A 16,246-nucleotide genomic window follows, 5' to 3' on the forward strand; every position below is an offset into this window, starting at 1 on the left:
AGGAGAAAAGTGGAGTTGTGGGTGGGGAGCAGGTTTTATCAGGTGGTCAGAGGCCTTGCCAAGGAGGTGATTGAGGGGAAAAACTAAGAGGAATTGAGGGAAGGAGCCATGTGGAGATGTAGGAAAAGTGTTCAAGGCAGAGGGAACAGCCGTGCAAAGGCCTTGAAGCAAATGGACCTGTGTGGGGACAGTTCAGAGAGGTCATGAGGTCAGCTGGCACCAGCCTCAGGGCCAAAGAGAAGGTGTTTGGCTTTTATAGTAAGTGAGATGGCAGTCCTGGGAGGGTTGTGAGATAGGAGGGACAGGATGGGACTTAAGTTTTTACGAGATCCACTGGCTGCAGGGGATAGACTGTGGGTGCCAGGGGCTGGAGCAGGAAGTCCAGTGAGCCAGCTGCTACTGTGGGCCAGGGAGGGAGTGATGACAGCAGGCTGGAGCCAAGCTGGTGGCAGGTGAGGCAGATGCCGTGTTGATGTTGAAGATGCTCTGTGGGCAGTCCTGTCATGCTACTAACCCATTTAGAGCTAACTGTCAAATATATCCTGGTTTTTTTGTGTTGTTCTGGCTTTTCCGCATGAACTGCTAATGCCTAGGAAGAAGCCAGCATGCAGGGGTGCAAGGCAGGAGCCACCCAGGGCATGGCAGCTGCAGGGAGTCAGCCACAGCCAAGGGCTGCCCTTCTAAGGCCAGGGCCACAGAGTGCGCCTGAAAAATCTAGACTAGGATGGGAGGGGGCTGAGGTCCTGGGGTAGCGTGGGACCTGCCCTGGAAGCACAGCTGGGGATGGTGGCTGGTATTATTCTGGGAAATCAGGCCACAGAGAGGTGGGGACCTGACTCTCAGAACCCAAGAGAGGCAGGGCCCTGGGTCCGGGAAACACTGGCCACCCATTCCCACTGAGGAGGACAGCTCAGGGGGACACCCTGCCTCCCCCAGGACCTCACAGCCTCACAAGTAAATCCTGCCTCTGTGAATGAACATGGAAACTGCTGCCCTGAAGGTGTGATTATTAAGGGCACTTTTTTTCACCTCTTTCACTTTTACATTATTTCAGTTATTTTAATGAGCATATTCTAATTTTATAATTTGTGGATATCATTACAAAAGCAAATACAGGAAAAGGGACATATAAACAACAGACTTATTTGTGGCTTCCAGTAAAAACTGGGGGACAAGTTTAGACCTCTGGAATTTTACATACACAGTACATACTTATTTACACTTCTTCAGTGTTATTCAGAACTGTTCTGGCTACCAGTGACAGAAACCAAACTCTGCCTGGCATAAGGAGCAAAGGGAAGGAGGTGTTGTAGGACTGGAAAGTAATCTTCAGGAACCTCAGGGTCAGGTGCTTCAGTGATGTCAGGAACCTGCTCCTCTACTGTATGGACGATCGGGGTTCCCCCACCTTTCTGCCTTCATGTGCATGTAGGTATTTATTCAGGCACATACACAAATATGTCTTTGCAGGTAGATTCCAGGTAGAGAAATTGCAGGGTCAAAAGACAGGCATTAAATATTTCAGTAAACAGTCAAATTGCCCTCCAAAATGTCTGAACCAGTTGATTGACCCTCCCAACAGCAGTGCACAAGGAAGGGCATCCACATTGCAGCCTTGATTCTATTTGTCACACTGGATGGAAGAAGGAAGGCCCCTGACTGTGTCCTATACCCAAAGTGTTCCGGCCTCCCGGGGCAGCCTCCATCCTGGTGGTAGAGGGAGTGTGAGGGAGTCTTGTACCCTGGGAGGTCCAGCCTGCTCTACACCACACCCTGCTCTGCCCCCACAAGGGCCTGTGAGGTCCTACTGTGGCCCTGGGCAGCAGTCCTGCCCGCTGCCCACCAGTAGCAACTGGGAGCTCCTCGGTGCCTGGCCCTGAGTTCTGGGGCACCCACACACTGCAAGGCAAGGCAGTGGGGTCAAGGCCTTCTGTGTGGTTAGTGTTGGTCATCTCGATCCAACTTGCACTAGTCCCTAGCCCGAGCCCGAGGCTGGAAGCAGCCAAGGCATTCCCTCTGATAATTTCAGACATCCTCCGCATAGACAACCTTTGGCAGTTTGAGAACTTGAGGAAGCTACAGCTGGACAATAACATCATTGAGAGGATTGAGGGCCTGGAGAACCTCACACACCTCGTCTGGCTGGGTAAGGCCCTCTTCCTGAGCGTGTGCGCCTCATCAAAGGTGGCCCTGCCATGGTTATTGCCTCCTGGGCTTTATTCCACTACTGGCCCAGCATTAGCCCAGTGCCACAGAAGCTCCACCTGCTGGGAGCAAGACAGCCATTCTTTTTCAAAGCCTGGGCCTGCACTGGGCAAAGCCAGCAAAGATGTGCTTGGACACACCAGGACAATATTCTGCCAAACCTCCCAGTCTGGGAGGGGGTCAAAGGGAGCAAGAGCTAGCAGGCCCAGCTGTGTCTCAGACAGTTGTTATGAGTCCCCATGAGATGCTCCCACAAAGCCCAGTGTTCCCCACCATGGGGGTGAGAGAGCAGAAGGGGAAGGTTCTGAAGAGGTCAGGCTATTCCCCTCAGAGTCAGAAGCCCCTCACCTGCATGCCCAGGCCCACAACACATGCCCAGGCCCACACCACATGCCCAGGCCCTGCTGGTGGCCTACTCAGTCAGTTATCTGTCCCAGGACCTAGGCTGTCCTGGAGCCATAGTACTGGCTCTTGAGAGATGATGACCAGCATCTCAGTTTTGCATTTAGGTAGCTTGAAATTGGTCTTGGTAGGAGTACTTACACCACAGAAATAGGCAAGTGCTACAAATCAGGGCTTCCCACCCCCCACCCCCATTGTTAAACATTGACCAGCACTGCACTAGGTCCAATGGGGCGTGGCTAGGCTGCGCAGTGGGAAAGGGAGTGGGCCGGCTTGCCATCCAGCAGACCCTAGTTCAGATCTAGCTCTGCCAGTGTGCTAATGGATCTTGCACAAATAATTTCAGTCCTCTAAACCTTGGTTTCTCTATGTGCTGTGTGATCTTGGTCATGTTGCCACCAGGCCCCTTTGAATTTTGGTTTCCTCATCCATAGAACATGGGTGATGATATCTATGCTGTGAGGACTGGCATGGAGAAAAGGACAATACATTATTATTAATCTCAGCTGTCAACAGGTAAACATCCTGATAAACTGAGGAGGCTGAATTCAGCTGTGGATAAACTGGCTTCCCAAATCACCTTTTAAATGTGACAACGCGCAGAAATCAAGATTGTATTTCCAAGCTCACTAAAAACTCCCAGTTTGGTCATCTGGGCCAAGGACAGGGTTACAGGCCCCAGCCCCAAACAATCCTGAAAACATGTGGTGAGGAAAAAGCAGTTTTATTCCCAAAGATGTACAACTGGGGTTAGAGCAGATCCCAGCATCTCAGCAGAGGTTGGGTGGCAGTTCTGGTTGCCTGAGACAGCTGTGATGGAGCTAGAAGAACCTGGCCTGCCACACACCCAGGGAGGAGCCCTGGATGAACTGTGGCACGACGGTGATTAGTCATGAGGCCTGAAGTTTCCTGATTGACCAAATGGGGAGAGAAATTCCAAACTGCCACCCAGGGCTGTTATCAGAGGATGTACACACTAGCACTTGATACACTGGTAAATACTAAGCAGACAGGCGGTATTATTACTAAAGTGCTCGTAGGTGTCAGGGAAGGGGACCCACCAAACTACCTCCCCAACCCTGAGATGCACTAAGCCAGCCCTTCCAGTCAGCATTTCCATCTAAGAACAGTGACACAGCATAGATGTGAGTGTTTGCCCACATTCCCACCCAGGAAGATGAATACAGACCTGGAGAGGCAGTGAAGGTTAGGCCTTAGGAAGGAATGTACGCAAGGCTTCTGGAAGGCCATGGGCTGTCAGTTCCTGGCCCCACAGCTCAGCGCTGCCTCACAAAGCATAAGTAGCCCTGATAGGTTTGTTTCAGGACAGTCCACCCCCAACTCCCGCAGTCCCTGGCCCTCACAGCCCTTGTCCACTTAGACCTATCCTTCAACAACATCGAGACCATCGAGGGGCTGGACACACTGGCGAATCTGGAGGACCTGAGCTTGTCCAGCAACCGGATTGCCAAGATCGACTCTCTGGATGCCCTTGTCAAGCTGCAGGTGCTGTCGCTGGGCAACAACCAGATCGGCAACATGATGAACGTGAGCAGTGGGGGAGCAAGAGTGGGGGGACAGCACTCCTGCCATCTGGTGGCTGGGGGCAGAGCCAGAGAATAGCTAGGTGTGGCAAGGGAGAGGCAGGTTTAGCATTCCAGATCTCCCCCTTTTCCTAGAAAAGTTAGAAATCCAGATTATTCCACAGGGATTTGATATGTTTACATACCATGCTTCACCCATGAAAGCCCATCTGTGGGAGCCAGTTCATGTCCCTGCCTTTGTTCTCCTAAGCCCCACACTCACTCAGAATGAGCTCCAACCGGTCACTCAATGAAGTGTGGTATGCGCATCGCCGCACTTGATTCCCGGTGGGTGGGTTATGGCCATTATCTCCATCTTACAGGTGAGGACACTTAGGTACAGCAGGCTTGAGCCTCGGGGTGTGCAGTTGGGTCCTGGGGGAACTCCTGGGCCCTAGGTGCTTTGCTAATGCCTGTGCTCAGTGGGTGCAGAGAACAACAAGATACAGTCCCTTTGGGGGTGCCCAGCACACACCCACATAATCGACACAAGGTGACAAGAAGCCAGGGTCTTCCCTGGGGTACCAGGAGTATATATGTATGAGTTGATAGGGGTCATTGGTCACTTGAAGGAAGGCAGGTTCACCCCTGCACAACCCCACCATGGGTTTGCAGCAGCAAGCTGGGTCTGAGACCTCAGAGGTTAGAGATGTGGCAGCATCCATGTGTCAGAGGTGACATTATCACACTGCTCCTGGGGTAGGACCACAGCTGGAACCTGCTTCTGCAGCCTGCCAGTCAACCCCGGGAGCTGTCCAATACCCTTTCAAGATTCCTTTTCCACTTAGGCCAGTCAGATGACCTGAGTCCAATCCCAGCTGCACACCCTGAGGCCCAAGCCTGCTGTACTTCAGTGTCCTCACCAGTAAGATGGAGATAAAGGCCATAACCCACCCACCGGGAATCAAGTGAGGCGATGCGCATACCACACTTCATTAAGTGAAGGGCTGGAGCAGATGGCGGACTGTGGCAGCCAAGATCCTGAGGGTGTCAGAAGGGGAGAGGTGATTTTTTATTCAGACTCATTAAAAGATGATTGGAACTTTGCCAACCAGCAGAAGGAAAAGGATTCCCAGGAGGAGGAAATCGCTTGAGAAAAGGCCTGGAGGGGCACTTGGGATACCTGCCTGGGAATGCACAGCACCCTCAAGGAGCCCAAGGTCATTGGAAGAGGTCGAGGGTGTGTGGTGCAGGTGGCCCAGAGCTTGGCTGGCCAGAGCAGCAGAGGGGAGCTGTGGAGGCTTTTGTACTGTGTTGTGTCCAGGGCAGGTCTGCATTTGGACAGAAGTCCCAGCAGGTGAGGATGGATTCAAGCAGGTCACGTGAGTGGGAGGAGCAAGAACGGTGTGATCAGAAAGGCGCTTTGCCTGCAGCAAGTGTTTGTTAGGGGAGTGTGGGGCTCAGGGGAAGAAAGGCAGAGATGCAGACTGTGCCCACCAGCGGGCTTTCATGGGTAAGGAGAAAAGCTAAGCTGAACTAAGTTCACCCCAAGTGGGCTGAAAGTTGTTCACTCAAAGACTCGGGTGCAGCTGGTGTGCTGGGAAGATGATCTCAGGAAGCTGGGGCGCGCCAGGGGGCAAGAAGGACCACCTTCTGAGACTGCTGCTGTAGGTGCTGGGGCTCCATTCCTCTGGCCCTGAGCCGCGCCCAGGATGCCACTGGAAGGGAATGCCTGAAGGGCTGGAGGCTGACGCACCTTTCCCCAAGCCCATCCTCAGCAGCTGAGCAACAGCTGGAGGACTGACGCCCTCCCACCCTCTCTTCTGGCTGGGCCTCAGAGAGCTGGGGCAGAGAGCCCATCACAGCTGCGTAGAGGCCAAAGGTAAACCTTGGGAGCCACAAGCCCGCCCGCTTAGCACCACAATTACTGGAGAGGCCAGGAGGGGCTGGCTTATCGCCAGGGCTTCAGTGACACAGGTCCCACCACCTCTTGGCTCTGCCACCCTCAGCATTGCTTGGGCCGATTCTCTCTGGCTGTGGTCAACCAGGCAAGGCCACAGGCCCCCTCAGCCACATGCACAAGGACAGCAAGAGCAGAAACCTGCCCCTGCGACGACCCTTCAATCCTGTCAGGGCCCACCCCACCCTCAGCCAATATCAGACTAGGTGGCTTACAGGAATGGCCTGGAGCAGGTCAAATACTGACTTCTTACCTGGATTTAAGGTTGTCCCAAGGGGCCAAACCCTGGAGGCCGTGTAATTTCAGAAGTTTGCCCTGTACCCAGATGGGAGGATGTAAACCCAACCAGTGCCCTGTTCAGGGTGTAGGCTGAGCATCTCTGCTTTGTGGGGGTGGAGCAACCAAATACTGGCCAACAAGATGGCTGAGGGAAGCGTGGAGGGTCCGTGTAAACTGGGTTGGGAGTGGAGATTTAATCAACCACCAACTGTCTGACCTTGGGCTGGTGACTTAGAGTTCTTGCCCATCTATAAAATGAGAATAACAACAATACGTCTACCCCTTAGGGTGTTGTAAGTGTTGAATCAATTAGAGTGCTGAGTGGCTAATATAGAGCCTGGCACTTAGCAGGTACCTGGAAAGTGATTCATGAATTTTCACCCCAAAGAGCCCCAAACCTTGCTGTTTGAAAATCTTTCTGAATATTTGGAGCCTTTTCTGCCCAGTCATATCCAATACCCCTGGGGCCTACATGTAAATGGGTCTCTTTGAACCCATTCTTGGACACTGGAGACTTTAATGGACATGTCCAAGTTTACATACCTAGCATATGGCAGAGGCAGGAGAACATGACTTCGTCATGACTCAGCTGTACCCAGAGGCTACAGCAGTGTCTAAGCTGCATGTATCTTTCCAAACATCTTGTTTGTCCGGCATCATGTGATTGTTGCATCGTCCAGCTCCCCTCCAAGCGCCTGCCTTTTGTCATTCCCTCTCCTCCAGGGTGATCAGTTCTCCCCCTGTGAACCATTCCATCCCTTAAATGTGGTGTGATGGTGGATGGACATTGAGGTTGTTTGAATCAATTAGAGTGCTGAGTGCAAACCTTCCGCCATTACCAAGGCTCTAATGGATGTGTTTGACTAAGGCTTGCCTGCACCTGGATGAGTCCATCTCTAAAATAAATTCCTAGATGTGAAATTGCTGGGTCTGAGAGCATGTGCACTTTTTATTTTGATGGCTCTTGCCAAAGTGCCATTTATAGGAGTGGAACTGTTTACAGACCTACCAGTAATCACCAGAAGACCTGTCCTCTAACCATCGCAACATACTTAGTTATCAAACCTTTCTCCCTTGGAAGATCTGAAACGTGAAAAGTGGAGTCTCATTGGGAGATTCCTTAAGTAAATCAGATTCTGTCTCCCCATCCATATACACTTAAAACTCCAATGGCTTCCATGGTCCTTAGAACAAAATCCAAACTCTTGATAACAGTCTGTAAGGTCTTATGTGAATCCGGCTTGACTTAGTTTTCAATCTCACCTCAAGTGCTTCTCCCAGCCCCTTCCCACCACACAGCAGCCACCCTGGCCTTGCTTAGTTTCTGGTACTTGCCAGCTTCCTTGCTGCCTCAGGGCCTTTGCTTGTGCTGTTTTGCTTTTGGGAATGCACTCTCTGCTCTTCTGTGTCTGGCTCCCTCAAGTCTCAGATACTGCTGAGTCCCCTAACTGAAAAAGTCCTCCCTATTATTTTCTCTCATGCCCTATCTTTTATATTCTTATAATGCTTACCCAAACTGTCATGATTTTATTTATTTAAAAATATTCTTGTTCCCTGTCCCTAGAATGTAAGTTCTTGCTATAAGGGCAGGGATCATGTAAACTTTATTCCCACTGAATCTCTAAGACCTAGCACATGTCTAAGCATGGCTGGTGCTTAATAATGTCTGTTGAATGCACAAACAAATGACTGAAATAAACCCCTTAAGAAAATCAGGCTAGGTCTCTTTTCTGTTGTCTGCCTAGTACAGTGTCTAGGTGTTCAGAAAATGCTATCCCATGAAATACTGGCTATCTTGTTACTTTTCTGCTATTTTACTAAAAATAGAATATAACAATAATAAACAGCAGCTAGTGGAATGTTCCATGTTGTTCAGTTAGTCCGCAGTTAACTATAAAGTAGGTTCCATTTAATTTAAGAGATTTGGACCTTTCATAGGGCTTTATAGTAGAAAAAGGCATGCCTATTCTGAGTGACCAATCCTAACGATCACCACCACCACCACCATTCACTGAGTAGGTGTGAGGCACTCTGTAAACGCTCTTCACGGCTTATTCCATTTAGTCCTTACAACACCTATAACACACAAAACATCCTTACCGTTTTACAGATGAGGAACTTGAGCTCTCAGCTGTTAGGTAACTGGCCTCTGGTACCACAGCTAGCATTTGAACCCAGGGCTGCTGATTCTTTGAAAAGCCTGTGCTTGACCAAGGCCTCAGCAAAGCCATTCAGCCTGGAACCTCCAACCCCTCCTCACTTGCTGTTCCACCCGGTGCTGAGGGTGCCATAGCCAGGCTGCAAACTCCAGCAGAGTGCCAGGGAGAGAGGCTCCCAGGGGTGTTTTCAGCTGTGCAGTAGCTAGAAAAACGGGTCGTTCTCCTGTCTTCTCCCCAGATCATCTACCTGCGGCAGTTCAAGGCCCTGCGGACACTCAGCCTCTCTGGGAACCCCATTGCCGAGGAAGAGGATTATAAGATGTTCACCTGTGCCTACCTTCCTGACCTCGTGTACCTGGACTTCAGGCGCATCGATGACCACATGGCAAGTGTCTTCCTCTGGGTTTCCCAGCCCTGTGAGTCAGTCTCCATGCCCCCCAGGTTTCACGGGATGGACACTGAGGTAGTGCTCCCTGTCCACACCAAGAGGGACAAAAGGGTAACTCCCTCATCCTAACTCCTTTACCTGCCTCTTGTCACAGCAATTCCAGCAGAGCCTTCGTGGTAACTGTCCAGTGTGTGCTCACATCAGCCAGGACCCTACCACCTGTCACCTCCTGGCCACCTCACTGCCATCCTATACCATCTGGTTTTCTGGATGAGGTTGAGGGGACCAAGTGAGGGTCAGCAATTAGCCAGGGTTCACCCCTGCCCTATGACCCCAGGAGCAATATGGACAGCTAACTCTTGTGCACTTTCATGCCAAGCACATGGCCTATTGCTTACTGTTTTCTTCACCACCTGGGAGGCCGTCCTGCTCTCATCCTCAGCTTTCCTGCAGAAAGCAGACACAGCGAGGTGGCTCACCCAGGGTCCCCTGGCCAGTGCTGGCAGTGCTGAGTTGGGCCCAGGCAGTCTGGCTGCAGAGCCCATGCTTCCAGGCCCTGTGCAGGGCTCACCTCAGAGAGGAGGGCATTTCCCCTGCTCACTGCCTGGTCTGCCTGCTGCCTGCCTCGCTCCCACTTCCCTTGCTGTGAACTGGTCCCCTCTTGCTTGCTTCTCACTCTTTCAGTGTGATCGGTTTGTGGGTGCTTTCCCCATTGGAAAAAGGAACCTGCCCCAATATGTGAGGCCTTTGGAGGCAGAACTGATGATCCTGTGTGTTGGGTGCTGGGGAGACCGAGGAATGTTTGACCTGCCCACTCCCCCCGGGAGCTGGTGTCTTTCCTGGGAGAAAGGAGCCTGTGCCTGGGGGGCACTGAGATGCTTCAGGAACATCAGGGAGTCCAGCAGGGGAGAGGCAGGGAGGAGGTCTGGCCCACAGGTCTCAGTGCTGGCCCTGCCCAGCCTGGACGAGGGGCAGAGCCCAGCCTCCAATGGGCCATGCTGCCACCAAGTCCTTCTTGGGAGGTCCGCGGAGACAGAGTGGGGTCAGAGAGTTGCCCCTCCTCTGGCCAGGGCTTCCTCTTGTCCTATAACAGTACAAGAATCTGAGATTTTGAATTCTAAGATTCTCAAATCTTATTTGTTTTCTGTTAGGTAATGATTTGAAAGGCAACCAGATAAGCTTAGAATAAACCCAAGAACTGCTGGGGTGTGTTTCACTCATTATAAAACCATGGGACTGCATTGTTCCAAAGTCCATCTCCAGGCATTATCTCCTTGGTCTCCAGAAGCTTCCATACAGGGCAGGTAACATAGCCTGGGCATCCCCATTGTGCTGTGAGGAAACGAAGGCTCCTTTCACAATTCAGAGACTTGCCTAGAACCATCGAGATAAATAATAAGTAAAAATTGTAAGAGCAGAGTTCTGCAAAGCTGGGGCACCTGAAACTCCCCTGTCCACATTACTGGCTGTCCTGGGGCCAGCCATAGCCTGGCCTCTTGGTGCCATAGGGCTAAGGCTGCAGGACAGTCTGGCCCAGATGCCAGTGGACCAGGAGCCCAGGACAAGCTCTTGGGGTGCTTCCCAGCTCTGCAGAGCTCTCCCTCAGGGCTTCTCATGTTTCCATCAGGCCAGTTTTATGTTGAGGCCCTGGGCTGTTCCTGAAGGCTGGCCCTCCTCTCAGTCCAGCCCTGAGGAACAGCAAAGAACACAGAATGGGCAGCAGGTGTGAGCTTGGGGGGCTTTGTGTGGGGAGGGGGAGACAGGCAGGAGGGATGGGGGCTAGTCAGCAGTGCCATGCTGGGCCTTGGGGCTTGTCCTGTTGACGGTGGAGGCCCATGGGGAATCCTGAGCAGTTTTCAGCAGGATTCACAAGTGATCAGCAGTTCAGGGATCTGGTGACTGGTATGGGGAATAGAGAATATAGAGGGAGACATATGGGACAGGGAGGGATGTGCCATGGTCCAGAGAGAAAGAGAGGAAGAGAGAGGAGGTAGTGGTCTCACCCAGGACAGGGCTGTGAGAATGGAAAGGAGAGGAGAGGCTGGATACTAGAGATTTTTTAAAATTTAAACTTATTTATTGATGTATAATTATGTAAGGAAACAGAATGTAAGCATACAGTTCAGTGAATAATGAGATCTTGAGAAGGGTTTCAGCTCTGCAATATAAACTGTTTGCAGCCAAGGCCCAAGTTAAGGCATAAAACTACAATGATATGTGTACTGACATGATATTTGGAAGCAAGGCTGGGATGGGCTTCAGGCAGCACAGGACAGGGGAAGGAAACCCCTGCCTTCTTGTATGGAGCCAACACATGGCCAAGGGAGACAGACAATTAGATCCTACCACACATCTGTGACAATGCCCAGAGGGAAGGACACAAGCTGAGATGTACAGGAGGTGGTTGTGGGATGTTTCCCCAAGGAAGTGGTTTTGAGCTGGGATCTACAGGATTGGTGGGAGTGGGCTGGGTGAAGGAGTGGCCCAGGCAGAAGACCGAGCATGTGCAAAGGCCCTGTGTCAGCAGGCAGCCTGGTGAGTGGGCCAGTAGTTGTCACTTGGAGAGCTGGAGAGATAGCCAGAGCCTTGCAGGCCAGGGCAGGAGCTTGTCATTACCCTATGCCCAAGAAGAAGCCATACAAGGTAATTGAGGGGCTGACAAGGTCGGGTTTGCATTTAATAAACATTGCTCTGGCCATTTGCAGGGGAGGGGTGAGCAGACTAGAGGGGGACAGGGTGCACAGGGGAGGCCAGCCAGGAGGCCTAGGCAGGGGTCCTAGCAAGAGAGCTGTGACAGATAAGAGAGGCAGCAGTTCAGAGGAAGCATGGACAGGCCTGAGCACAGCCTAGGTCTGAGGGGAGGGGAGGGTCCAGGATGGCTCCTGGGTCTCCAGCTTGGGTGCTAGATGGATGGAGGGCCGCTCACCTCAGTGGGACTCTGGAAGACAGAGGTCCATCTTGGGTGGTGAGTTGGCAGTGTTCTTGAGGGAGCCAGAGTAGGCGAGGTTGTCAGAAGGTCTCAGGTGGGGCCTGGGCTGGAGGTAGAGACCAGAGGTAGTGTCATTGGAGAATGGAGCATTGTTCTTGAACCCTTAGCCCAGATGAGATCACCCAGGATTAGGAGAGTGAGCTGAGAAGGGTGAGGGCTGAGTCCAGGGGTGCCAGCAATCTCTGGTGGGCACAGAGGTATGAGCAGGAGGGGTGGAAGGAGAGCCAGTTGCCGGCAGGGCACAGAGCCAAAGGCCCAGACCCTTGTGACCAGGCCTGTGATTCAAGTACCTCATTTTCCCTCCCTCCCATTGTGCATCCCTAAAGGAGAGCCAGCACACCCGCCAAGGCTGGCTGGGGGAGACAAGGAGCCTGTGCACAGGGTGCTGGTCACCATCCCCCACCTCCCTGAGGGCAGGTGTCCTGAAGACCTTCAACCTGCTCCTGCTGCCTTCCCCACCGCTCTGATTCTCTGATTCCCCTCGGAATCATCAGAAAGGGCCCTAAGGACATGAGCCATTCTAATCCCTAGAGCCTTCATGAGGAGACCCATCTACACCCAAGCCATGCTAGAGAGGCTACTGGACAACAGAGGCCAGTGTAGCTCGGAGGGACCACATGTCCCCTGATAATCATGCCACCTCCTATTCCCCCGTCAGAAAGAGCTGGCAGCGATCAAGCACCAGTACAGCATTGATGACCTGAAGCACCAGGAGAACCTCACTCAGGCCCGGCGGGAGGATGAGCAGGCCCGGCAGGAGGATCTAGAGGAGCACAAGGTGTGCTCAGCAGGGAGGAGCCCTGCTCCCTTCCTCCCCCTGCTCCTGCTGGCAGAGGCCAGCCACAGTCATGGGTCCAATTCCGTGGAGGTCAGCAGGGCCCAGGCCCTGAAAACCTTGTCTTTTGATGGAAAACAGATGTTGTGCAGCCCTGCCTGGCTCTGATGGAGCGTGATATACGCAGGACCTAGCACCCTGTCCATGTCCTGCTCCACCGCCTGTCCCCAGGGCCAGCTCCAGCTCAGCCCAACCCCACCTCCAGCCCAAGGGGCTGGGGAGATGGTGCAGAAACCATCTGTCAAAGCAGCTCCTTTTCTTCAAACCTCCAGGCAGGTCCCCACAGCAGCCAGGAAAATTAAGCCCCTTACTCTGCCTGCCCCTCCCTCCAGCCAGACTGAGTCAAGTGCAACTTTCAGTTTTATACCTCCAGAACCCCATATATGCCAGGCCCTTTGTCCAGGCCCTGCCCTGCCCTGCCTTCCTCGAAGGCTGAAGCCCATGTGCAGCATCCTTCCTCCATGAAGCGTCACTGACCCCAGTGCCCAGGGCAGGACCCTGCCCGGTGAGCCCTTGCCAGGGCCTGTGAGATGAACCACTCACCTGAGCCTGGCTATGTTTCTGAACACAGGCTGCATTTGTCGAGCACCTGAATGACTCCTTCCTGTTTGACAGCATGTATGCTGAGGACATAGAGGGCAACAAGCTGGGCTGTCTGCCTGGTGTCAGGGAGCTCTTTGAGACATATCCTTCCAAGTTCACGGCTCCCTCCTGTGGCAAAGCCTAAGTCCCAGCCTGCCTGGGGCAAGTCCCTCTCCACTCTGGGCCTCAGTTCCTCATCCCTCTTGTGAGACCCTGGAAAGTAAAACCCTCAGTCAGAACAATGTACTCAAAAGGCAGCACAGAGGTCAGCTAAGCAGCACGGGAAATGCTGTCTAGATGTCAGGGACACACTGAGTGTCAGCATGGCACAGGTCTGCAGTGCTAGACAAGCTAGGTTGTCGGAGATGGAGCATGGAAGTGTGGGTCTGTGGCACTAATCCTCATCAACCGTATTTACTTGTCTCTGCTGTGCGCTTCACATTCCGTATTAATGATTTTCCCAGCCACCCCATTAGATGAGTGTCATTACTTACGAATCCCATTTTCTAGTTGGGGAAACTGAGCTTGGATAGGTTGGCTTGTCCAAGGTCACACTGTTAGAAGGTGGGATAAATCCTAGTCTGTGGAGCTAAGAGCCTGTATTCTTTCCCCCAGTTGGCTGGAGCCCAGAGGAAGTGATCCCTGGCCTAAAGAGGGATGAGGGAACTGAGGCCCACAGTGACCCATCCGTTGACCTAAATGGAAGTTGAGGAAACTTGGGATGGGCTCAGCCAGACGGAGAGTGCTGGAAGGAGGCAGAGAGTCAGAGGCTGCAGAGCCACTATCTCTGGGTGGAAAAAGCTCACTCGGAAGCACCCACCATTCCTCAAAGAGCAGGAGAGGAGTGGTGAGGGTGTGGGCCGGGCAGATGGTGAAGAGCGGGGCTTGCGCTGCTGCCCTCAGCTGGGTCACTGGCCTTGCATCTAGGCTGGAGCACCTGCTGACCGCAAGGCCTCCCCAGGGACTCCATGCAACTGTACTGGCATGCCTCCACTACAGGTGAGGAAACTAAGGCCAGTGGGGAAGAAGTGGCAGAGCCAGGACTAGAACCTGGATCTCTCTTCCTCAAGCCTGTGGTCCCTCCACTTCCACAGGCTCCCTCAGTGCACCTGCACAGCTGATAATGAGGACAGGCCCTTGGCAGAAGTGCCCCCAGATAACACACCAGAGACAAACGCACACTGCCCCGTCCCCTGGCCAGGCCAGCTCCCCCAGGCTCCCAGCCCCCCGGCCCATCCGGGTCCCCCACGAGTCCCTGGGGCCTTAGTTTGCACGCCCTCCTTAGCTCTGTGGTCTCCTTCCCTGGCCCCTGCCTCCTTCCCCCATGCAGGTCCCACTCCTGAACACCTCAGGCTGAGGGTAGGGGTGCCCAACCACCATATCTTCCTCCAATTCTCAACCTGGCTCTGCACAACCTTCATCTTGCACCCTCCCAGCCTGCCCCCAAGACAGCCACAAGCTTCCTTAATAGCCACTCACCTACAAGGACAAATTTGTCATCATCTGCCTGAACATTTTTGAGTATGGCCTGAAACAGCAGGAGAAGCGGAAAGCGGAGCTTGACTCCTTCGACGAGTGCATCCAGGAGGCCATCCAGGACAACCAGGCGCAGGGCAAATACCGGATTGCCCAGTTCGAGGAGAAGCACTTGCTGGTAGGCTCCGCCCCTCCCTGAACCCTCCCTGCCTCCTGCTCCAGATACCAAATGCCAGGAGCCTGGCCCCACCAAAAGGGCTGCATACCCTCTGCCTCTCATGGCCCCTGAGACCCACTGTCATTGTCCCTATTCACCTGAGATCACACAGCTTGGTGGCAGAACCATGGTTCAGCCTCCCACTGGCACTGCCGCAAGCCTGTGGCCAACCTCAGCTGCTCCGCTGTGCCAGGGCCGAGCCACACGGGGGATCTGTGGGTCTCCTTCACCTAACAGGCCCAGGGCTCAAGGGAGCACTATCACTACTGTTAACAGTGGCTCTGTTACCACCGCTTCTCCTATGACCATGATGATGGCTAGTTCCTCTCTGTGTTCACTTAGCAAACATTTTCTGGGCTGCTCAGTGCACAGCTCGAGGAAGCCAGACCCATGCTGGAAGTGGCTCTTGCCCTTAGCGAGCTCCCATTCGGTGAGGGGCACAGACCCAGGCTCTCCCCACTGCTGTGGTCAGCACTGTACTGGGGGGAAGCCCAGGGAGACTTGGGGTTCCCAGAGGCACCTTAACTCAGGCTGAGGCTTACAGGACAAAGAAGAATGGCCAGGGATGATGAAAGAAGGGTGTTCCACCCGAGGGAGCAGGTCCCCAGCATCCGGGACGTGCCTGACCCAGGCCACTCAGCCCAGCCCAAGCAGGGGCCACGTGGTGGGAAGACCACATTCCTAACCTGTTCTAAATCACAGATCTTTGCGAGACTAAGGAAAGCCATGGACTCTCTTTCCCCTCAGAAAACTGTTGGCATACAACAGGTATGTGACACTTGCCAGCAGCACCAAGGTCCTCAAGGAGTCTAGAAAGCCACTCCTAGTTGAGCACTCTTAGTTTAAAGTCAAGCAAAATCCCCAGATGATGCAAGTGCAGGTCCAATGGGGCTGGTGGGGGGCTTCTGTATGCTTCCCAGTTCCCCCTCCCACCCTGCTCCCCAGCCCCCATTGTGGTCTCCCGGGCTCCCCAGCAGGACTCACATTCTGTGTGATCTAACTCTTGAGAGCCTCCTCGGGTTATGGGAGGGGTGCCACTGCGTTCAACCAGAAGTTCAAACCTGTCAGCTGAGGAACACAGTTGGCTCACTATGTTTTGTTGGCCTGCAGAGGGTTTTTTAATGTTTTTAACATCCTGCTGACATTAAAAATGAGAAGATTTCAGAGAAAATTTGTGTTTCCCAGCTTCTCTGGAGGCAGTTGTCACCAGGGCCTGAGCAATGGGTTCCCC

General features: G+C 53.2%; 1 protein-coding gene and 1 long non-coding RNA gene across 2 annotated transcripts in view; one reads left to right on the forward strand and one right to left on the reverse strand.

Annotated features, from left to right (window-relative positions):
* Positions 1-16,246, forward strand: part of DRC3 (dynein regulatory complex subunit 3) — a 30,544-nt gene that overhangs the window by 1,985 nt on the left and 12,313 nt on the right. Inside the window, exons 2-7 of the mRNA XM_057500780.1 lie at positions 2,030-2,146; positions 3,989-4,155; positions 8,767-8,917; positions 12,568-12,683; positions 13,312-13,424; positions 14,802-14,976. Of these exons, the coding sequence (XP_057356763.1) occupies positions 2,030-2,146; positions 3,989-4,155; positions 8,767-8,917; positions 12,568-12,683; positions 13,312-13,424; positions 14,802-14,976 (839 nt within the window). The remainder of the gene's footprint in view (positions 1-2,029; positions 2,147-3,988; positions 4,156-8,766; positions 8,918-12,567; positions 12,684-13,311; positions 13,425-14,801; positions 14,977-16,246) is intronic.
* On the reverse strand, positions 10,064-14,930 carry LOC130683426 (uncharacterized). Its single transcript, XR_008997135.1, has 4 exons — positions 14,802-14,930; positions 13,284-13,535; positions 11,843-11,951; positions 10,064-10,290 (listed from the first exon to the last, which is right to left on the reverse strand). It is a non-coding gene; the product is annotated as an uncharacterized LOC130683426 (long non-coding RNA).

The sequence above is a fragment of the Manis pentadactyla genome, chromosome 4 (genome assembly GCF_030020395.1).
Source record: "Manis pentadactyla isolate mManPen7 chromosome 4, mManPen7.hap1, whole genome shotgun sequence".
Lineage (NCBI taxonomy): Eukaryota > Metazoa > Chordata > Mammalia > Pholidota > Manidae > Manis > Manis pentadactyla.